The 24,342-nt window shown below is 30.0% G+C and overlaps 1 protein-coding gene across 6 annotated transcripts in view; it reads right to left on the reverse strand.

Annotated features, from left to right (window-relative positions):
* Nucleotides 1-110: 110 nt before the first annotated feature.
* The window catches only part of faf (ubiquitin carboxyl-terminal hydrolase-like faf), a 41,053-nt gene continuing 16,821 nt past the window's right edge, over nucleotides 111-24,342 (reverse strand). For 5 of the 6 annotated variants that reach the window (XM_074128908.1, XM_074128907.1, XM_074128906.1 and 2 more), the window contains 26 exons: nucleotides 24,086-24,299; nucleotides 23,357-23,528; nucleotides 22,010-22,136; nucleotides 21,781-21,931; nucleotides 21,122-21,223; nucleotides 20,880-21,029; nucleotides 19,870-20,077; nucleotides 19,579-19,790; nucleotides 18,402-18,565; nucleotides 18,146-18,319; nucleotides 17,899-18,040; nucleotides 17,657-17,810; nucleotides 17,434-17,581; nucleotides 15,925-16,042; nucleotides 15,713-15,845; nucleotides 14,121-14,299; nucleotides 12,399-12,595; nucleotides 12,189-12,316; nucleotides 10,411-10,577; nucleotides 10,105-10,260; nucleotides 9,289-9,389; nucleotides 8,967-9,205; nucleotides 8,649-8,851; nucleotides 6,659-6,805; nucleotides 6,420-6,550; nucleotides 111-4,897 (listed from right to left, as the gene is read on the reverse strand). In XM_074128908.1, coding sequence (XP_073985009.1) covers nucleotides 4,633-4,897; nucleotides 6,420-6,550; nucleotides 6,659-6,805; nucleotides 8,649-8,851; nucleotides 8,967-9,205; nucleotides 9,289-9,389; nucleotides 10,105-10,260; nucleotides 10,411-10,577; nucleotides 12,189-12,316; nucleotides 12,399-12,595; nucleotides 14,121-14,299; nucleotides 15,713-15,845; nucleotides 15,925-16,042; nucleotides 17,434-17,581; nucleotides 17,657-17,810; nucleotides 17,899-18,040; nucleotides 18,146-18,319; nucleotides 18,402-18,565; nucleotides 19,579-19,790; nucleotides 19,870-20,077; nucleotides 20,880-21,029; nucleotides 21,122-21,223; nucleotides 21,781-21,931; nucleotides 22,010-22,136; nucleotides 23,357-23,528; nucleotides 24,086-24,299 — 4,282 coding nt within the window. In that variant the 3' untranslated portion in view covers nucleotides 111-4,632. The remainder of the gene's footprint in view (nucleotides 4,898-6,419; nucleotides 6,551-6,658; nucleotides 6,806-8,648; nucleotides 8,852-8,966; nucleotides 9,206-9,288; nucleotides 9,390-10,104; nucleotides 10,261-10,410; nucleotides 10,578-12,188; nucleotides 12,317-12,398; nucleotides 12,596-14,120; nucleotides 14,300-15,712; nucleotides 15,846-15,924; nucleotides 16,043-17,433; nucleotides 17,582-17,656; nucleotides 17,811-17,898; nucleotides 18,041-18,145; nucleotides 18,320-18,401; nucleotides 18,566-19,578; nucleotides 19,791-19,869; nucleotides 20,078-20,879; nucleotides 21,030-21,121; nucleotides 21,224-21,780; nucleotides 21,932-22,009; nucleotides 22,137-23,356; nucleotides 23,529-24,085; nucleotides 24,300-24,342) is intronic. The other variant, XM_074128909.1, reaches the window with a different exon arrangement.

Raw genomic sequence — 24,342 nt, forward strand, 5'->3', positions numbered from 1 at the left:
TTTGTTTACGCTAAATTTGTTTACCGCGTAAAAAACTTTTTAACAATTTAGGAAGCGGTTATTATTAAACAATTTAAGGAAGTTGAAACCAAAAAAGTAATAAATTACTGTTCAGTTCAATTGCGTATATTTTCAGTTACATTATTTACAATCAAGACGAATTAATTCGCCTATTTTCTTTTTATCACATGCTATCTTGATCTCGAAATGTAAATAGTATGTAGTACTATGATACTTGCTGCAAATGTGCCACTTTTTCTTAACCTTTCCATTGTGATCAAAATTCTATTTTTCGTTAATTACAGATAATAAATCATTTCCAATTTGAAATTAAAATTAGTCACAAATTTATCGTTCCTTATATTATTTTCATCAGTTTCTGTATAATGCTTTTTATCAAGAAGCATGGTTATCCGAATATTAATCCACAGATTAGACAAAAAAAAAAAACTGTTATATGTTAAAGCTAAGCGGCCACAAAATGTTTTTCTTAATAAAAAGGACCTTAAATTCAATTTAATTACATTGGTGAGTGGTATGAAAAAGAAAAACTGAGTTTTTATATGCAAAATTTCTAAATTATTTTCATTACTAGTCAATTTTTTGTATGCTCATGCCAAAAATGCCCTACATTTAATTATATTTTAATAAATTCCTGTTTTGCAGGAAAATGTCGTACTATAAGCCTTTAAAAGTTGTTTCCCTGTTAATAAAATTAATTTCAAGCTAGTTAATAAAAACACTTTAAAAAAACGATCTTCTCTTCCTTTACGATAGTGTTGTAGTAATAAAAAAGTGTAAGTTTTTCTAAATTTACTGTATGATTTGAATTTCCAGAAAAATTTTCAAGCATGTATCAGTTTGTAAGGGCAATGAATAATGGAAAACCGCTTTTGAAATTATTACTTTTTTAAATAATAATTTAAAAAAAAATAACCCACAAAAATTTGTTTAAAACTTAATTAAATCAAATAATAATATATTTCAGACATGTTTATACTTTCAGTATTAGTTATTTACAGTAATTAATTAAAAAAAAAATTCATACCATAAGCTGAGCCAAATGAAAACCTTATAAAGAAAATTAGTAACATCGTTTAATGTAGAAATAAGTAATTATTTATAATGCAATAAACAGATGAAAGGAAGGCTCTCCAATCGCAATTAGTTTTTCTGATAAGGCGCTTCATTTCTAATAATGCAATTAGCATTATTCTGAGATAGTGAGTTCTGAAATTATATTAATCAGAAAAAGATTTTTTAGCTCCTAAATGAAGGTCCCTTAATAGTATATTGTCGTGCTTAAATGAAATTCATCGCATGTTCTACTTTATTGTCGCTCAGAAAGCGGCACGTGTAGTGTCGTGCATGAAATTAACCTATACATTAACAATATTACATATATGATGGTTCAGGAACGTCCATTGCCGTGACAAATTGAAAGGAAAGAAAGCGTTAGAATCCCTGCAATTTTTACTTGGTAAAGTTGGATATTCTTATGCAAGAAAGCAATGAATACCTTTTGTTTTAAAATGTGAAAAATATTATTTAGATATCCAACCATTTCTGTCCTCAAAAAGGTAACTTCCACCGTTTCTACTTTTAACATGAGAATTCCAACATTATTATTATTATTGCTTCCGATCTTTGATTTTCTGAATTATTTAATAAATTTAATTTGCTCAAAGCCTTCTCGGAAATATAAGTCAAATATTATGATCGTCCCACATCTACCATACACCCTGATTATGTTCTTCTTAAAGTAATAAACCTAATGTGAGTGAAAGGCAAGACTTTTACAAAAACCATTCAATTATGAAGCTTCAGGATTCTTTCATTGAACAAAATAAAGGAAGTTATAAAAATCTAATTATTTGTGCTCGATAACTTTGATTAAGACCATTATGGTTGAATAGATATTTTTATTTCACTGTCTTAAGCTTTTTAATTTCAAATTTAATTAAGTAGTTATAACCCTACGCGCTAAAATTATGTTTGAAATTGTAAGCGAAAGACTTAAAAAAGTATGCTAGAGCAAAAAAAAAAAAAATAGGAGTTTTGCTTAAGCAATTGTATTAATACAAAATATATATAACAAAATTTTGAAAAATATAGTTTTCTTTCATTACTAAGAACAGACTAGAATATCTTTAGAGGCCGTGTTCCACATGATGCTGTACATAAATCCATTCTTCCAGTGATTTTAAATATAAAATTCTTGAACATTTTATATACTAAATCTGAAAGCAGAGAAAATTAAAACGATAATACTGATTTAAGCACAATAAATTCTTGACAAAACAACTATTTTGTCCTTTGATAAATTTCTGAAATTTCTTTTTAAATAGACTTAATGAAAAGAATTTTGCAGGGCCAGGGAAAGGTATAATTTGAGTGGGACACTATTTAGAACGTTCTTAAACCTTCAAAACAAATTTAGAGCATTAGAATGAATAAATTAAGAGACAAACAAAAGAGAAGGTATTCACAAGGTTTTAACTTGGCTCATCCTTTCATTTGACTCACTCGTAATCATATATTTACCTCTGTTTCTACATTAAAAAAAAAAGTTGAAATTGAAAACTGTAATCACTAAAAAATTGTATAAAATTTAGATAAAAATATTTCCAATTAACTGAATTCAATTTTAATCCCAAGTGTATTTATATAATATGTATAATTTATATATTTATTTTATTTATTTATTTTTTTTTCATTTTACATGGTAGGCAAACAAATTTACATTATAGGTCTTATTTGAATTTAAAATACCTATTTTTTTATTTTTTTTGTAGTGGCGATATTTTCAGTCACATTTGCAAAAAAAATACAAATTGACATAATGTAAGCAAATTGCAATAAATAGTCAACAATATGCAAACATAATACATATTAACATAAAGAGAAAGAGGAAAAAAAGAAAATGTACATAACAGTGCAGATACATATAACTTCACAATGCAAGGGGGATTTTATAAGGATGTCCCACAGTTCCATGAACTGTTTTAAAAGACTAAATTTTCACATCACAAAAACAAAAAAAAATTCTGTGACTTGACTTACAAGCTTACATTATTATTATTAATTTTTTTAATTATTAATTTTTTTTTTTAATAATAGTCCAAAAAGCTCTGCTGTATTCATATATCACAGGTCCTATAAATCTTTTCAAAATACTTCACATAAGTATACAAAATATACCAATTTGGTACAAGGAAATACAATAAATAAAAACTAAAAAGTCGCTTAGGTATATAAACACAGGCAACAGTCATTTCATTATTTTTTTATATATATTTTAAACGTGGCCGTTATTTTAATATTTTTTTTAAAATGCACCATATTTAATGTTAGGAAAACAACATTCAAATATACACAAATATTTTATTTACTTTTTTTCTTTTGCATTTTAGTGTCTAACACAGACAACCTGTGATACAAATATCTACACAAGCACCGAATAATTTTCACAGGCTTCTAGGCAATATATATAAATAAATAAATATATATAATTTTATTTATATATAAAGATCATGTGTTAAAATTTTTTTTCAAGTAATTGTTCAACTATTTATTTTAATGGAAAAGTTGAGATATTTTCTGTACAAGGAGTACACGGCTGATTTTTCCTCCATAAATAATTTATATTTCAGCTAAAATAATAATAAAAATTATGTTCTTCAACATTTAACTGATTACACATAAAAATGGCACCATCACTCACCATCAACTTTACATTTATTTTATGTTTTGTTATCACTAACTGTACAAAACTTGCTACACTTTTTTAAATTTCTTCTTTTTATCATTAATATATTCACTCATGGAAAAGTATTTCCAAATTTTCATTTTTTCCCCTTTTTGTAATTTTCAACTCAATGTTCTAATAAATGAAACCACTCAATGTTTATAAACTTATTCATGTTTAAAATACTTTTTTTAATATTTTTAAATTAGAAATCTAAAAATTATAAGAATTATATTACAGTAATTTTGATCGAGACTGCTCATTGGAATAAACAACAGTAATTTAAAATTTAAAGAAATTAAGATTGAACAAATTTAATTAAAAAAAAAAATATATCCAAAAAATTAAATTATTTAATAAATCTCGAAACATTCTGGTATCTTATGAAAAGCTGGTGAAATTTATACTTCAAATTGTTTCGTGTTCATAAAATTCCAGATTGAAAACCAAAACCATCTAGAAATTTCTGTTTGTGTTTTTTCAAATAATATAAATATCTACGATATATCTTCACTAATTGTACAATAACTTGATTTTATAAAGTGGCATTTACATTTTGGTCCTTGATGTATTTTTTAAAAAAAATTAATTACTTTTTTACTCAGTGTGTCACGGTTTACGGAAATAAAGACATGGTAATTCAAAATTCAATATACACGAGGTCATTTTGCTTTAAAAGTATACTATACCAAAATTATAAATTATATATAATATTTTAAATAAGTTGGGGATGAATCGGATGCAGATCTGAAGTTGGGAGAAAAAAAAACATTTCTTCCTCAACCAGTCGTTACTAAAAAAAAAAATAATTAATAAAAACAAAAAATACAGCGATAGATGAGCGAATGGCTTTAGATAGCGCCATAAGTTTTAAGCACTTCAGTCTACGACTGATTATTGATGGTAGGTGAATTAGGTGCACTTGGTGTGGATGAAGTAGTAGTTATCGGTGGTGGTGATGATTGTTGAAGAACCCCGTTCGACGTTGTGGTTACCGTTGCAATAGCCGGTGGTGATTGAATGTTCAACGTGGTTGTCTGCTGCTGTTGGCAAGAAGGCACAATAGATGTAACTACAGGTGCGGCTGGCGATTGGTCTTCATCGCTGCCCCGCCATGAAGTTCCTTCTGTACATCCACCTCCTCCCATTCTGCAAGCACGTTAAATTTGTAAGAGAGAATTTATACTTTAATAAAATCTTCTCTTTTTTTTTAAATCTGGTTTGACATTCATATAATATTCTCTTATTAGCTATTATTTATTGCAAATCTAAATATTTTTTTTACTAATACTGAATTTTACTGAACGTGTTCATAAAAGCTTTATCAAAGTTATTTTTATCAAGAAACTGGTTGGTTCAACTTTAAAAAGCTAAAAGGGTAATTATTCCGTTACACTAAATAACACTAAATGTGCACTAATGCAATACATCCTCTTAAGATTAGTAAAAATATCTAGTGTTGACACTTCTCTCTACTAAGAAATTACAATTAAGTAAGTAAGTAAAGTAAAGTAATCGCCTATTTTTTCAGGCGGGGCTTAACGTCCAACTACCAATTAGGTGACGTGGCCGGAGGCGACTAACAAACATACATTACTGTAAATTCCTTTTATTAACCATTAAATAAAATCCAATACCTAGAGACCGGGAATCAAACCCAGTACCACAATACATATTAGCTTCGCAGTTCTCGCCTCTAACCGCTCGGCTACCGTGGCGCCCAAGAAATTACAATTATTCGACCAACATTTTATGCAGCAAAAGGGTTTAAGGGTGTTCTCAGCTACAGAATGGTTCCATGCAAAAAAATTTAAGGTACGACACTTCATTTGAATTAAAACTTTTTCCAGCTATTTTAGATTTATTTAGTTTTGGAAGTCAGAAGCGAAATCTGGTAGATAGGGTGAATGTTCCCACAATTCATTCTTCAAATCAGATATGAGCAAAAATTTAATCAATTAAATTCCAATTGGATTAAAACAAAATTTAATTTTAATCGTGATTAAAATTTAAAAAAATTAATCTACCAAAATTAGTTGATTCAATTAGATTCACTTTTAATTTAATTGGAATTTAATCAATTAAAATTTTTAATCATAGAAAAAATTAAGATTAAAATTTAACGATCAGAATTTTAATTGATTGAATTAAATTTCATATTTAGTTTTAATCACTTTTAAACGGTTCAATTTTGTAATTTAATCAAAATTTAAGTGATTAAACCACAACTTTGCCAATGGTTGAACCAGAATCGGGCCAATGCACCTTCGTTCTGTCTAGCTGATGCATCATCTCCATTAAAATTATCACTTTTCTGAAACTCGATACCTTCATTTTAACAATACGATTGTATTTGCTATAAACCGTCAAAACGAAGAATTTTAAAACGGCTAAATATTCCAGTTATTAACTTCAATGAAACGCCCCCAAAAACTTACTTTAAAAAGCCATATAACCAAAACTGGTGGACATCATAGAAACAATATTTCATTTAAACAAAGCCATCAATAACTGTATACGATTAAGAACTTTTCCCTAGAAGTATTAGTGGTCTGAATTTGCAGTTAAAGACACAAAATTTAATATAACTAAGAACTTATTTGAAATAGCAATAAAATTGTATAATATATTTTCAAAATTGTTTTTTTTCTATTTTAAATAATTAACTTACCTTTCAACAGGTCTCAAATTAAGATATTGTTGTGAAAACTGCGGTTGAGGTACTTGTTGCTGATGAGAAGGACCGGGTTTTGCATCCTCACCTTGAATAAGTTCTAATTCCTCGCAATCTATTTCTGGTTCCTAAAAATTATTATTTTATTATAGATATCTTAAAAAACAAATTACGCATGTACACAAATCCAAATTTTTTAATAAGTTATATTTATAATGAATGAGAAATTTTCTTACATCATCTGGACATAATTCACAAGCTCTTTCCAATGTTTTACGAGCACTAGGTGACCTTTCTAAATAAAATCCATTAGCAGAATCATTTGATTGCGCAGGAGGTGACCAACTATTGAAACTATACTGTGTATTGGAACCGTATGGTCTCTGAAATTGTAAAAAATTTAATTCAGTTAGAAAATAGTTGCTAAATTTTCAAATTTTCATTGGATTTTTATTTGTTTATGCAATGCAGTGATAGTAATGATCATTACGTAAATCACCTATAAGTGTTGCACCAAATGGTATCCGATGATAATACGCTACCTAAGGAAACACGATAGTCCATTTGCAAAGAAGAAAGAAGATATACTACTGATTTGCTTGCTGTTTTGTTATCCAATATTCCGAATTAGCGTAACAACGCAAAATAGCATTATATTTTAATTTAGAGCTACTCTAAGTCTGAAGGGGTTGAAGAGACAAGGGGTGCGTTCACTTGGCGACCACAACGACCAAAACATACTTTCAGGCGTTCCACTTGGCGACCGCGGTCGTTGTGGTCGTGGCGAAAACGTCACTAATGACGTCACTATTTTCGCCCACACAACGACCACAACGCCCCACCTTAAAAGCTGGGTCGAAGTGGGCGTTCAGAGTTGGCGCAATTTTTAAAACAAAATATGGCGACCGAAAAAATTATCTCATGTAAATGAAAGTATTATTTCATGTAAATAATAGAATGTGTTTCTCGAAAGTCTATTAAAAATAAATAAATAAATAATTGCTTATCCCTTTACATACTAAATCACTGAATAACAAAATCATTTACCTGAAATAACTTTTAAATTCTTCATTTGAATAAAGATCAATTACTCTCATAGCTAATAATACGTGGCCTAAGTTTTCGCTTTTTATCATTGCGATTTTGTAAAATTACATTCCACTCTAATCGGAACTAGATAAAGAACTTTCTAAAGCATTATTAATAAATATCCAACTGTTGCCACAAAAGACATTTTAATTTTATTTAAACGTAAATTTTATAAATACTCCACTAAAATGTAATATAAAAAATTGAATTATATATATTCTTTTAATATAAGTCAACTTTACCAATAATTAATAAAGTTTATTATAACTGCTTATAAATGGGGTTTAAATTAATAAATAACCTCTTCAAGCTTCTAACTTATTTTCGAGGCCGCCATATGTAATGTTTATATGAACGGTTAAAACGCCCACAGTCCGTTCCACTTGGGTTTTCGATCGCAACGCCCACAAGCAAGTGGAACGGCCAAAATCGCGGTCGTGGTCGTGGTCGTTGTGGTCGCCAAGTGGAACGCACCCAAGAAGGTCTGAAACGTTCAAAGGAGGATTGAACTTTCAAAGTGTTACTGATGATCTAGACTAGCCCGACAACTATAGGAATTACAAACAATTTTTATTGTAAATTATGAATTAATTATTTTCTTTTATATTTGATAACCTAAAAAAGATATTACTAAAAGTAATAATAAACAGGATTGGAAGAAATCTACACTCCAAGCACTGCTGGTAAGAAGTGACCGAGAGGGTAGTACAAGATCTTTATGAGGATAAAGATACTGCTAGAAATAGTGTTTTGAGACCTGTTATGAGTTATCTTCGAAGTAATTACAACAGGAGGCCCATTAGTCTATCATCCCAGGTAATGCCAGATTAAAACTGGACGTACTAAATAATATCGGCTCATTTATATGGAATATTCAAACGCGGATTCCTGAATACGCTTGTTTCTCACACATAGACCTCGAAATGTTCAAATATTTCTCGCAATAATTTTTCGTCCTAGGAAAGTGTCACGAGATATTTTCTTACTTACTTGCTCGCAGTGCTGATAGTGTAATTTTTATTGAATTGGATTAATTGATTGAATACATTAGTTCATTGATAGAAAGCAAACAATCCTACATTCATCCAAAAATAGAAAATAGACAATTGTGATGAAATTGAAATTATAAAACATTACCCTTTCTAATTCATCTTGAAGCCACTCAATAGCCAGAGTCCATTTCTGTTTAAATTCTGCATTACTATGCAGAAGTTGCAATGCAGGCCGGCATTCTGTAAATAGAGCCACCAGACATTTTATACACTGATAAGCTCTTTTTTGATAATGACTTTTAGATCGTTGAATCGTATCGAAAAGTCCTTCTCTTTCATCAGGAACGCCTGAAAAATAAATTGTTTGCGTACAATAGTTCTTTAAAAAAAACAATTGTAGTCTACTGTAATATGTTTAATTTACAAAAAAAATTCTGAATTTTTTTTTTTATGGTACTCTTACCTTTGAGAGCATTATGTAACCTGTGTGAAAGCCAGGAATCTTCTATAGTTACTACGGCCAGCAATAAATCTATGTGATGTCTTAGTTCGTGACAATAGGCAAAGGCAATCTGCCATAATAATTCACTTAGAACTGTACGTGAGAAGTGCGGATTCTCCCAGCAACAATATTTCAACATTTTGCTACCTTCTTCCGTTGCTTGGCAATCTTCAATTATCTTCTTTATGTAACTAAGAGATCTATTGTTATCAGAATATAAAGCTTTCTTTTAACTAAATACAAAATAAAATTAATCAATTAAATTAAAGCCATTTATATCTACCTAGATCTACCAAAGAGTATTTCTTCCGCTTGTGGCTGAATTGGCATTAGACATTCACCTGGATTAGTTTCTCCGTACGGATTTGGTAATGGCTGTTGACCCTATATAAAAAGAAATCACTTATTAACTCTAATAAAGATAAATTATCTTATTTTAAATTCTTCGCAAGGACTGAAAATGTGGTAAATTAGTTTCTTAATTACTCACAAATTACTTAAGTGATTTAGCGTAATATAAACATTAGTAAAACAGTATATTTTAACAAAAACTTTCGGCGAATATTGGAACTTAAGCAAATATCATATGGGGTATTGCAGTCGAACAAAGCTATTATTTATTGTTTGGTACTACTTAGAATATTGCCTCTCCGTTAATATGGAGATTAGTATGCCAATTGCAATGTTCGCGCTAACATTTCTTCGCAGTACATCATTTTTATGGAAGCATTCTTAATAAGGCAGAGCCCAAGTATTTGGATTACTCAATCATTGGGATTTTTAGTCTTCTAGTAAGGCCTTCTCCTCCTGTTGACGATATGTCTCAGTTTTTACTAAATTTATTTTTATACCACATTTTTTATATGCCACCATTTCTTTGCGCATCATCTATTCCATGTCCTCTTGATTAATATACTTATTTTAATTTTCTTCTATATTACAGTAGGTTGCTTACTTATAGTGTCGAAAAATTTCTTATAATAGCCAAGGCTGAACAAATGTTATTTACTTCATGACCATGGTCAGATATGAGTCTTTTTTTAAATGCCATTATTTTATTTTATTAAAATTGCAAAAAAAGTACAAACTTGTTTCATACCGGTTGAGATGACTGAGTTTTACTGGTTATATCACAACATCTAATCAACTGCGAGACCACACAATGTAATTTTGTCATTTCTGGATATTGATATTTAATAGCTGGGCCAGGACCTTCATCCAATGCAACTAGCATAAATATTGTGGGTACATCCAACTATAAAATAAAAATATGTCTATATAAGTGATATTGTATATTTTTAAAAAAGTACTAAATATGTAGAAGCAAAATATATACTTTTAAAATTGTAGATAAAAATAAACCAAAACAAATATTTATAAAATGGCTGAAAAATTGATTGATTACCTTTAGAAGTTGCATTTTTTCCTGAAGACCTAATGAAGCATACATGAAAAACAAAGAGAAATAATGGAACAAATGGCGTCCATTTTCAGAGACTTCCTTGTGAAGCATTGATAATACCGCTAGCAACAGATGGTCACTCATTGTCGCCTTCGGATCTAGCAGGATCGCTGTAAACAGATTCATTGAAAAGGTTGTAGATTTTTCTAATATAAAGGTAAAAATCAAGTATTGTACAAGAAAAAAACAACAACATTGAGACTGAAATATGAAGTTACTTATCCAATTCTTTTGATTCGAAGAGGTTTGAAAAGAGGCATCTTAAGATCAATGCAAACTTTTACGAAAATGAGAGGGTCAGCTAGAAAGGGCCGCCCATATTCAAGAGAAAGGACAAAACAGCAAATTGTTAAAGAACAAGAATAATCCTACATTTACGAAAAACGTAAAGAAAGAAGCAAAGTATTATACTTTTTACATAAAGAAATGTGCTCAATTTAAATGTCTATAGTTATTGATTTCTGCAATCAATGTTCATTTATGGCTTGATTAATAACTTATATTGCTGACTTATGAATTGATTTTTGATATGTGAACAACAAGACTTCTATTTTTTTCATTACAATGTTTGCAATTTACTCATTTCTTTTTAATTATAATTTTAATTGGGCTACTCTACAAGTGTCTTACTTTGGCATTCCCGATTAGGACACTTGTAACATTGTAACATTTACTAACGTTAAAGAACGTCGTTAAGATTATGTTGAACAATTACTGGAGGTGTAATATGAGTTGGGCGCAAAATGGAACAATACAGTACGATGTCTAGAGAAAAGAGATAGGAAACCATTTTACGTCATTCCCTTATTTATAAGTATTTATTTTTATATCATAAGTATTGAATGATAAATTTGAGACATATTAGTAGTGTCGATTTTGTTTCTTTATATCACTCCAGCAAGAAATCAGCAAAATAAATCACGAAGCGAATCTGCTCAACCCCAAACTATTTTGCTTAACTTTTATTCATATTAATTCATTTTTAGCATTAAATAAATTAGGTCGGTTATTGTAAATATAGGATTATTGTAGTTATATTAGTCCATACTAAAAGTATATCTTTCAAATGCTCAAAACATCCTTCCCGCTAAGTGAATGCATTTTTATTCTTAATAATTCTTTCTTTATTTCTTTATTCTTAATAATTCTTTCTTTATTTCTTTATTCTTAATAATTCTTTCTTTATTTCTTTATTCTTAATAATTCTTTCTTTATTTCTTTATTCTTAATAATTCTTTCTTTATTTCTTTATTCTTAATAATTCTTTCTTTATTTCTTTATTCTTAATAATTCTTTCTTTATTTCTTTATTCTTAATAATTCTTTCTTTATTTCTTTATTCTTAATAATTCTTTCTTTATTTCTTTATTCTTAATAATTCTTTCTTTATTTCTTTATTCTTAATAATTCTTTCTTTATTTCTTTATTCTTAATAATTCTTTCTTTATTTCTTTATTCTTAATAATTCTTTCTTTATTTCTTTATTCTTAATAATTCTTTCTTTATTTCTTTATTCTTAATAATTCTTTCTTTATTTCTTTATTCTTAATAATTTTTGCTGAAAACATCCTCCTTGAATTCATAGGGAATAAAGCAAAACCTCCAGATGGTCATTGCAATTTGTGTCAACAAAATACTTTCCAGAAAAGATTTGAAAAATGATTTAACAGAGTTGCTAAATTGAATTTGAAAACAAATATTTTTTGTTAAACAAATACTTACTCGGTGCATTGACCATTGGCGACGGACAGGGCCCATCTGGCAGCGAATAATGGGCTAAAAAAACCACCAGTTTCATAAAAACTGTTCTGACTTCTGTACTTGGGCATGTTAGTAAGTATTCACAAAACCTATATTATAAAAAAATAAAACAAAATATTGAAGTAAAACAAATTATCACATTAAATGCATTTCTTACTTATTTTTTCATACCTATTTGGATGTTTAAAAAGTATATTGTGCGCGATCCAAGATCTGACAGATGCAAATGCTCTGATGTGATAATAAATTGCATCATACCAATCAGTCGCTTGACCTCTTAAACATTTTTTTGTATGAAAACCAGTATGGAACAGAAATCTACTAACAATCTGAACGGACAGCAGAGACAACTCTTCTGCATCGGGTCCCTGAAACATGTATGAAAGACAAATAAAATAAAAAAAGATAAAAAATCGCGATTCTAAAATGGATAACTTTTCAGTAGACCAATTCATGATCATCAGATTTTTATGATGAAACTTTCTTGCAAAATAAAACTGGCTAACGCAGAAGTCTGGCCATATTTGTACTCTTCGACTGGGAAGATTCAATTGCCAATTAATGATTCGCCAATCCAAAACTCGAAATATTAGAGAAAACACTGAAAATTGATATTTATTTTGAAAAGTAAAACAAAATTCAAATATTTGATCTAATAATTGTATGGTACTCGCTCTAGTAAATATAAATTAAATACGAATAAGTGCACAAAAATTATATTTACATTAAGACAAAAAAAGCAAGACACACCCCAACTGAGTCCATTTGATATTCTACCTGGATAATAGACTACCTAGGAACTCCACACACGACTGATAAGACAAGAACTGAACTAAAGATACAGTCACTTGAAGCGGCTCCATGTGACCGAACTCCACGGAAACACATATACTGGAAACTGGCAACTTAAAGATCACTTCTAAGACCATTATGGATGTTCGGAGAGAAACTGTGCAGAGCCGCCAAAAAAGTAAACATCCTGATAATACCTTCCTTCTAATCCGTCTTCAAAAAATCTTCAATGCCCTTTTTTATTGAAAAACTCCGTAAATACCTAAATCAGCGGTTCCCAACCTGGGGTACGCGAAAGATTGTTTAGGGGTACGCCAAGTTATTATGACGGAAGATATAAAAATTATACAGATATATTATTAATGAGAAAAAAAATATATAATAAATAATTCCTACAACTTAATTACAAAATTATTGTAATATAAAAAACATTATAAAAACAAAAGTTGGATGCTGTATCTCGAGATACAAGGGTTTAAAAGAATGGGTCAATCACTGAAAATAAACTAGACTAAAAATGATTAAATACGTGTTTTTTATTTTTTCGAAATTTCCCGCCGTTAAAAAAAAAAGTGGGTGGAGCATATAACTCTGGTCATCCTGTATATAATGTTAGGGGTACACACGAAGGAAACAATCAGGTAAAGGGGTGCATCAATGAAAAAAGATTGGGAACCGCAGACCTAAATATACCTTTTATTTCTTAATTAATCTAAAATCGTTTCCTTACCTTCCACACTAATCTACCCTTTCCTCTCAAGGGCTCAAGCCCTCTCTCTCGTCCACTTCCCACCCCGACAACCAACAAAGCCACTTAAATATGCGATGGTAACATGATCTAATGTGATCAACAGAGATTCTAAATTCTTCTACAGGGAAGGTTCTGCATAAAGAGATCAATCTGAATTTTATATTTTGGGCAGGATGCAATAAATAAATTAAAAAATTAAGTCTACATATAAAAATTCCGTTTTCTACATCAGGTTTGAAAAGTGTTTCATTTTAACCTTTCTTAAAAATAAGAAGTCTATCCCTAAACCTTTTCCCCAAAGCTTAAAGAAATAATTTTTTTTAAAAAAGTAAAATAAACAATTAGCTTACACATTTGTCAGCATTATGTTGTCTGCTTGGAGGAGGTATGGTACATGTAGCAAGACGTCTCATAAATTGAAAGTATTCAGCACTGAATTGATTTCTAGTGTGCATAAAACTAATATTCTGACGACGTACACTCCTTTCAATCGACAGTGGCATCTTCATTAAACCATGTTTGCTATCACCTGAAAAAAGTGACAGTATATTATTTCCCATGATTATTAGAATAGGACAAAATAAAATTCAATATTTATATAAAGATAGTCATATTTTATGAAGAATGGTGTCAAATAAATAAATAAAATTAAAAAGGCAATGAGAAATCATAATCAAGTAGCTTGAAGCATGCATAAAACGATTTCAGAAACAATAATGCACCCCCATGAATCAGACAAAGAGTATACTAAAATTATAAGGTAATAAATCAAAGGAGTGCTGAAGATAAATAAGGAATTGCCAAAAGTAGGCTACAACGCTAAAGGTTAAAATGCTGTAAACAAAGCTGTTACAATGTACTTAAGTATTTCACTTATGAAAAAACAACTAGCCATCGATTAGTTATTTAACACAATGAATTCTAGAAGATAAAATTCATTTTTAAATTTCTGGAGAGTGTGCTAAGAAATAATTGGAATGATACTAATCAACGGACTCTCAGTCTTTATTATCATACTGGGAGAATGCTTGAAAAGTCTTGTTATTGCAAAATTAATATCATGAAAACAAAATCACAAACATTTTGTACAAGTGTAGACGTAATTTTCTTTTTTCCAATAAAAAGGAATGTTTGCCTAAACGAGATTTTTACCAAATAATTTAATAATAACTAACCAATAATTTCTTAGAAAAAGATTTAAGTAGTATAGGAATTTAGATGAAAGTCTTTAAATTACCAAGACCTTTTTACTACTATCTACCATTATACTTCTTCTTGTCAGGAAATAATCGGCGTGCTATTTGTTACAGGAAAGAATTTATTAAAACATACATTCAGGGCTCTCAGATAAACGAAGATCGATGCTACGCTGATTGGATGTTGTTGGAAACAACATAAATAAATATTGCCCGTAGAGCAATATTTGGCTGTTTGTCTTGCAGAGATGAGTATTTTTTAAAAATTTCTCACGGTTTAATCAAAAAGGGGCTGAATTGGGAATTAATTGAACGAGCAATGAGTAAAATAAACGTCTATTTTTCTCTAGGAAGCGCCTCTTCTGAAGCTAACAAATTAGATGTCACGAGAGCGTGAGTTTGTAGACGTATTAACTTTTTTTATGACTAATAAAGATGTAGGTTTTAACGAGGAAATCGATCTGGCTACCTTTCACGTATAAGTCCACTCTCATAACCACTACATCTACTGCTTTATAGTAAATATTTTCATTAGGAACACCTTTAAAAGCGTGCCTCACCTAATAATTTGATTTTTTGCTATTTGTATATTTTCAATTGAAAAAAAAAATATATATTTGCATAAAATGAATTATCTAATAATGGCAATCAAATGAGGACGACCATGTCATATCAATAAATAATTTTTAATAATTATCTGGGTAATCTAAACAAAACCTTAAATTAAAAACAATATAATAACTTACAGATCGAAAGTTGATTCATTGATTTGACTAGAGACTCATCTTCAGCATCTTGCCTAGTATAATAAAGCATATAAGCATTCCACCATCGTTTTTGTCTACGATATGTCATACGTTTTAGCATATGATCAAAAACCTGAGAAATTGAATCATTCAAATTAGTAATGTACGCAAAAAAATTAGTAATTCCATTTAATTTGAAAAATACACAATACTTCGCCCGTATATTCTCCTCCAAAACACTGTGATTTCATTTCTTCATCATCTTCCATTTTACATTCTGTTACTTCGCCATCATCAAATTTGTACCATTTTGATGTGCCATCTTTTAACCTGAAAAATATGTTACAAAAGTATTACAAGGAGATCTCAATCGGATATAGTTTCTGATAAAGCTACTGAAATTTAGTAAACCGCTATACATGCCATGAGTTCTCAGTTATTCCTAACAAGACTATTTCAAAGATTGCCCTAACATTGAGAATGGCAACTTCCGTTCTTTAGAAGGCCACAATTGCTGCTAAAGATAAGGCTCAATTTATAGAGGTTTTCTTGAATGTTAGGAAAAGTGATTTATTAAAATTATTATAATAATAAAAATATATTAAAGCCTTAGATTTCGGATTAGAATGAACCAAATCCATCCAAAGCCTATTCCAAATTGAACCACTTCCAGCACGCCTATGCCTATGAATCTATCAAGGTTGCCTCTACCATCTGATTCTGCTTCTTAAATAGACAAAGCTGCTATTCAAAATTTCATAGCCACATTCAGGTTTATTTTCTAATCTTTTTTTTTTATTTATTTATTTATTTACAAAGTACTAAATATTTACAGGAGTGCCAATTTGTGTATTCTAACTCCTACACAGTTATCGCATATATACACAGGATAGTAATGGAGTACAAATTTAATTAGAGGGAAAAATAAATAAAAACCTCCAAAAGGGAAAAATAAAAGGTTGAAGTCTAATTATGATCCTAAACTATAGGCTTATGTGCTTGACTCTTTTATGTTAGTATTGCAAGTTGCTCTCATATGTTCCTGTTTGGCTGTAAATAGGTATGTCACTGTCATGGAGTTTAGTAAAAAATCTTTGTGTGCTATTTCTAACTATGTCCTTGATGTAAGTAGAGTCGGTATTCTTGTGGAGCGTCTCGATGTATGTGTATCTGGGTGAGTCAGTGGCCAGTCTTAAGAACTTGTTCTGAATTAATTCTAATCTTCAATAATTATTCCCAAGCAAGAGTTTTTAAAAACTAAGAAGTGAGACCAATTTCGGGAAATGAATTAGATTTTCGTCATCAAAGCTTGGCTCATTAGCATTTTAATAAAATGTAATTTGCTTATGTGATTAAAAAAAAAACGATGGGATGAGAAGTTGTAGATATACATCTGTATTAGTCGAAGAGAGGTCAGAGTAGCTTTAGCATTTATAACTGATAACATAAAGTACCATATTTTTATTTTATTTGTAATGACCCTTTCAAAAATATTGGGGAAGGTTGATTTTGCACTTTTCATCACTTCATTAGATGACAAAACCAAGACTAATTCTTCAGAATCTTGAAGAATCAAAGTGAAGGACAAATTGCAACCATAGTACATGTATAGCTTCTCGTCTTTTATTCTTTCATATCACGGTTCGGAAGGAATCTTTTAGTATACACTTAAGGCAATATTAATTCCCTTAATCTGAAAAAACAAAAAATATGGAACGTACCTATGTAATATATATGAATAATAATGTCCGCCACTTGCTTGTCCGCTATGTACTACGATGCCGCTTAGCTGATATTTAGTACTAACATCTTTGGGGCTATCATTATAATCGCAATCAACTTCACCTTCTATTTTTGCCAACCCAGACACTAAAATTTGATTAATATATAATTAGTAAAATTAAAAGGAAAATAAGCAACAAGTTTAAAAAGCGACTTTTAAACCTGTATAAGGTTCCATATCCAGTAATCTTGGAAATTCAAAATAATCATTAAATTTTATGGCACATACTCTTTCATAATCATATTCAAAACGTTTTAATTGTATTGTTAATATTGGAGGAAGTTTTTTCACGCACAATCTTTTTACAGTAACAACCTAGAAAGTAAAATTTATTGTTACAAACACCACATATTTTAGGACAAGATTATAACAATAAAACTTTTAAAAAATAAAAAAAAAATACCTTTTTGTTACATTTATCACAGTGATATGCGTCAGCTCCTTCGAGGAGTTCCCCTTTAACATATTGTTCTAAAGAATCTTGAAGGGTTGATTGATTCCTAATATCTACACTAATTACACTGAAGGGTTCTTCTTTGGAATATCTTTAAAGTAAAACAAATTTTTCAGAAACAATAATATTTTAATAATGAACAAATGTTTTATACAATACATTAAAAATCATATACAAACTAAATGCTTAAATATACCTATGAGGGCAACCCTTGCAGATTTTTTGATCAGAGTATGAACCTCCTAAAATTTTACTCATAATCTGTTCTTGACCTAGAGCTTTTAGAGCATCGTCGATACTTTCAATAAGACTCATAAAAAATTCTACGGCATCCTGTTGTTCTCTTAAATTTACCGGCTCACCTTGTAATCTTTAAAAAAAAAATTATAGTTTTTAGAAACAAGGACGTGCTGCTTCAGAACAGTACTAAATATAAACGGAAATACCCTTACTTGAAATGCTTCCATAATCCTTTGGGAATGTAATACTGGAGCTTGCTATATGCTAAATGCCCAAATATTGCCTGCACCTGTTTCAGAATCCCAATATTATATTCTTTTCTGGATTCTTCCAGAGAAGATTTTTCCTCTTGGTCACCAGAATTACTTATTATACTCTGAAAATAAAATTGCAAAATATAAGCCATTAGGGAAGGGACTAGCTATGCGGTTAGCGTACTGGACTCCCACGCGGAGGTTTCGGGTTCGAATCCAGCTGCTGACCCCTTAGATTTTCTCTTCCTAGGAGCTTCTTACAGCTCACTGTCCGTTGATGGACAGTGTTGTCTGTAAGGAGAGAACACTGTCCGGAGGCCGGCAGTGCACTGAAAAAAGCTCCGGGCGCCAATAACCTTAGATGTAGACGCGCCTTAAATCATTTAAAAAAATAAAAAAAAAAGCCATTAGATCAATTACACTTTTTCTAAAAACAAAATGATCTTGACTAAAATCGTCAATCATCCCCATAATAATAGGTCTAACATACTTAAAACAGAAATTGCGAACTCAGCGATAATTTGGAATATTTCTAAAATTGGTTCACATACCGCGAGCAATCTATTTCAGCAACAAGAGCAAACATTAAAGAGTCTAGAACACTGAATATTGAGTATTCCTTCAAAAATATTTTAACCGTATACTCAATCATATCATTAAAATTTGTATATTTTTAAAGAAATAAACAAACCAACACAAACATACTTTGAAAAACAATCTAAATTGAACAAAATGAAGTCACTAAACACTTTCCAAAATAATATAATAAATTATAATTTTATAGAAAGAAATGTATAAAGACAGTTTTGTTGGTAGCTTTTCAAAAAAAGATATGTAAAACTGAAAAATTACAACTTGTCAGAAAATGTCTTTTATGTAATTCGTTTTAGCAATGAAAAAGCAATGAACATTTTTCATTTTTCTATCGATCGTAGACAAATATTTTGTACTTGTTTCACCAAACTATTCAGTTTTGGAGCCCTAAAAATAGACTTTAGTTTTTGAGAAATAAAAATATAAAAAATTAAGTGTATTTTAACCAAACCTCTCAATACATTAAAAAAAAGGAGCTAAATAAAAAATGAGAATTTCTAATTTTAAGTTAAGTCACCAATAAGAAGTAAAATTAAAAAACCTCAGTGTCAGTTGTATAAAAGTCTTCTGAATCAGATGTTGCTCCTTCTGCAGCCAATAAGCCCTGCCTGATGCTGGTCACCATATATAACTGTTGCAATACACTATTCATGTAACAAGTAGCTCCAGCATTCTTCAGTCCAACAAAACCACAAGTTGGTCTTGGGCCTATAGGCGGGAGATAATCCCATTCCTGTAAACCTTCTTCACTGTCTGATGGGTAAAATGTTCATAATATTAAAATGAATTAACATGAAAATATACCAAAAATTAAATTAAAATTGAAACCTACCACTATAGAACATATCCGTCAGCATATTTACAAGTAACCTCATGTTTGCTACGCAGTTGTCACAAAGTGATACTAATAGTTCAAACGCTGAACTAAGTGTTAATGGTGAATTGCACACTGGTACGGCTTGATCGGCAATCAGTTCCCCAGTTCGTTGAAGATGTAACATCATTTTTGATGCTGGGAATATAAAATCTTCAACTAACTCCTATCACAAAAAAAAAAAAAAAAAAAAAAAAATTAGTAGGTTCGTAAGAGCTTTGAGTTTAGTAATCAAAGCTCGCCAAGTACCATCCTCAAAATAATAATAATAATCAAATATACAAAAAAAATCTAGTGTTAAGACTAAAACTAGTTGCTCCAACTGCAATATTTATTACTGAAGATTAAAAGAATAACACATAAATGAGGTTGCAGGGATTTATATTTTAAAAGCGCTATGATTAGACCCGTGGCAGAAAGCAACCCGCCCTGAACTCTACAAAAACAATTTTTTTAACAAAAATCATTCAAGTAAAATGAGAGATAAAACATCTGTGGGAAAGTAGATTGGCATTAATCATAAATATTTATTACATAGAATTAACACAAGTAAAACTATGTCAAATTAAAGGAAACATAATTTTTAACACAATGTTCGTCTTCACGTCTTGAACCTCATTCGTACTGTAAGACTCAGTCTAAACCTCTTTTAAAATAGCCGTCTATTCCTTAAACTCAGTCCCAAGAGCGCAACCAGTATCAAGACAATAACACATATCTGAGCAGCAGTTAACTCAAGTTAAAAAAAATATTTTTTCTTTCTATTCTAGAGATTCTAAGCAATTTCCAACTCTAGCGAAATACATGCATTTACAGTGTACACTCAATTTGGAAAACCCGATTTATAGAAAGCGAATTGTCTTTCAAAGTAGGATTCGACAGAACATGTACTCAATTTTGTACTTTTGTTACAGTAACAAAAAGAAGAAGATTACAGCAATAAGAACAAAAAAATAAAAAATAAATACCCTGATTAGATTTCCTCCGGAACTTTCATCTGAACCAATCTGATATTTTATTTCGGGTGACATAAAAGAAAATAATTCTTTTGCAATACCTAGATGGCCATCTAATACAGCTTCTTCTACACCAGTTTTTCCAGTAGATTTAACCTGGTCCTGAAAAGTATTGGAGACAATATTTCCATTAAATAGTGGGAGAAATAATTAAAAAAATTCATCTTAATGGAAATTTGAAAAAAAAAAATTACCTTAACGAGTTTAAGCCATTTTATTTCATTGTAAAGTAGTGTTTCTGCTGAAGGAAGTGGACAATTGTACATGCAGGAGAAATTAATAAGCCGGCATAACAACTGCAAATAAACAACAGAATTAAGAGAAGGTTTTAATTTTTATTTTTTGCTTTGTTTTGGTCATTCAACTACACAAAAATTCGATAATTTATTCTTCCCTAATTGCCATTCAATTAGTAATTTAAAAAAAAAAGATAAATTGCTATTAATTTTTGGAGAAAGAAAAATTTGTGTTTCTACATTCTTATCAACTTTTAAAGCGAAACATAGTGGCCAAATTTACAGTAATAAAATTTTTGGCCGTTGTTAAATATAAGGTTTAATTTAAAAAAAAAATCATTAAACAGAAAACTCTTTTGGTACATGATGAAAACATAACAAATGGTTCCATTTCACGAAACTAATTATTAATCACACAAAAATATACTTTCTCGTATTATTGGTTCTGATGCAATTCATTAATAGAAAAAAACTGTTAATAATTTGAAGATGAAAATAATTTTTATTTTCTTTCATTTACATAAATAAAATTTGTAGAGTCTCGCTAAGATTAAGAATTCACCCTGGAAAATTTTTATTATTGTTATACTTAGGTTATAAAAAATTGAATTTGTTACCTGGAAATATTCATGAGAATTTTTAGCATAATCCCTTACAAGAGTGTGTAGAACAGAAAATAATAACGTGATGGAGAAATGTAAAGGTTTCTGTGAATTTCCTAAAGTTACCATTAAAAGAAATTGTTCCGCTGCCACCATTCTTACAGTTCTACAAAATGAAATGAAAAGTAATAAAATGTAAAACCAATTAGTATTTCAACCAATTTTAAGAGCAATAAAATTTTACCTGTTATTACAAAGAAGAACTAAATCTATGATAAAATTTGTCCATTTTTTGTCTTCCAATAAATCTTCTAATGCTGTAGGATTTAATACTAATGTCATTGTTAAAACTTCCAATGCTTCTTTACAAACTAAAAATAAAAGATAAAACAGAATTAAGTAATAAAATGTCATTTACAATTAATATTTAGTAGATTGATTAACATCAAAAATTTCACAGTTTAAAAAGTTATGCATAAGGATTGATTAAACGAACAAAACGTGCACAAATCAGCAAGTAACCATTATTTCATTAGTATTCATTGATAAATTTAAGTAATTTCACTGCATTAAATTTTCATTAATTATGTTTAGAATTTATTAGATGTCACAGTCCCTTTTGCTGGCCATTTGTATATTTAAAATATTTGTACAGTAAAGAGTAACCCACCTTAAAGAGTAAGCCAATAACATATATTACTGTGGACTGGCATGCTACCGGACTGCCTAACTACCCCCTCCCCCAAAAGTGCCCTTATTCGAAGTAATTAAGAAAAAAGTTTCTTATAAAAGTTGTAGAACTATTTGTGAGCAATAATTATATCAAGTTTCAAGAAAATCCAAGATGCGGTTTTTTGAAAAAAAGTTTTAAAAAAGTGAAAATCTATTCAGTAAAGTAGTACTTCCGGTGGCCCTATTTTGACCAAAAATTTATTATCACTTCCGCTGGTGGCACTTGAAGGAAATATCAAATTTGAATATTGTACGATCATCCGTTCCCGAGATATAGTGGATAAACTCACTACAGAGTAGTGAAGTCAGTCCAAACCTATGCCATCAAGGCCTGATGGGTTAGAGCCTGCAAATTAGCTGAAAAAAGAGGTAAATTCCAGGAATTACTGGATTTCTAACCCATTGGTTAGAAATAGGGCCGTCATTTTTTAACATCATATTTCTCTAACAAGCCTAATGCGATTGTTTTTGTCGGCAATTTTCGGCCTAACTGACCATGAGTATTAACTTTATTTCCAATTTAATATCCAACATCTAATATGAACACCCTCACGATTCCTATTACCTACCTGTGTAAAGTTAAGTTTTGAAGTAAACTAGAATTTTTACCAAGCTACTAGAATTTAATTACTTTAAATTACAAAATGCATTCTAATGGAACTATTTTAGAAAGAAATCTAATGAGCACACTTAAAGGTTGCCCACCACTGCTTTACATGGTTTAAAGATTGTTATAAAGTCATGTTACGGAAAGAGTAAGTGGATAGGTTTTTAAAGGTCCATGGAAATTGTTTAGTTAGGAATAAGTTTTTTTTACATATACCCAATCAAACTGAAATAAATCTTGAAATAAAGTTACCTAAGATATCAGATGTATTAGAACAGGCTTGATGGATGGGTTCTTGAAGGATAGCTTTATTTACTGATAGAAGAGACAGATCTCCACAAGCCGAAGTCCACGCAAACTGCATTAGAGCATGTATCATCTCATGAGATGGAGACCAACTACTCCATTTGTTTTGTACACCATACTAGAATACACAAATAATTGCAATAAATAATATATCTGGAAATAATACAAGAATATCATTTGGCTTCACATTTTAAGAATGGGCAAGGCATTTGGCATGTCATTTGATTGGTTGCATTTGTTATAAAAGCGATCCTTTCCTGGGTATTGTTGAATTAAGATACGGGATTTATACCAGGCACCTTTTGGGCATGAAAGAAGTACCACATTTAATTAACTATAGCTTGCTTTGTGGTGAAAATGGATTCGAAACTTTCAATAGGAATGGAGTTATCTTCAGAATAATTTAGGTCCGCCTATAATTAAGTCCAGATCTGTGATTTTCGTTCTCAACTTTGCTTTTTAATTCGGAGTGCAAACAACAACGATATTCAGCAGCTAATGGTGGGGATCTCATTATAAACTAACCAAATAACAAAGTAACCTGACGGATTGTCCACAAACTGGGAAGCATTCCACTAGTACGATGTTTACGCAGTTGGGATGAAGTAAATAAACATTATATTGTTTACTAAACATATAAATGGAAGAACTAATATATTTATAACAAAAAAATACCTTTTCAATATATGCTTGGGCTACTTTTGAAGAAATATTCCTGATAACAATTTCAGAAACAGGACTAGGAATATTGCACAATGCCTGCTTAAGTAACGCTGCACTGTTCTGATTAGAGCCTTGCTGGCTATTATCCTCCGCATTCATGTATAAAATGTGTCCGATTATACATAACATTAATTTACATATTTTTAAAACTGTTAAGTAAGCGTGCCTGAAAAGACATTAAAACAAAAAAATTAAAATCACTCGCATTA

Source organism: Rhodnius prolixus, unplaced genomic scaffold (genome assembly GCF_049639745.1).
Source record: "Rhodnius prolixus isolate KJV_2025 unplaced genomic scaffold, Rpr scaffold_9, whole genome shotgun sequence".
Taxonomy (NCBI): Eukaryota; Metazoa; Arthropoda; class Insecta; order Hemiptera; family Reduviidae; genus Rhodnius; species Rhodnius prolixus.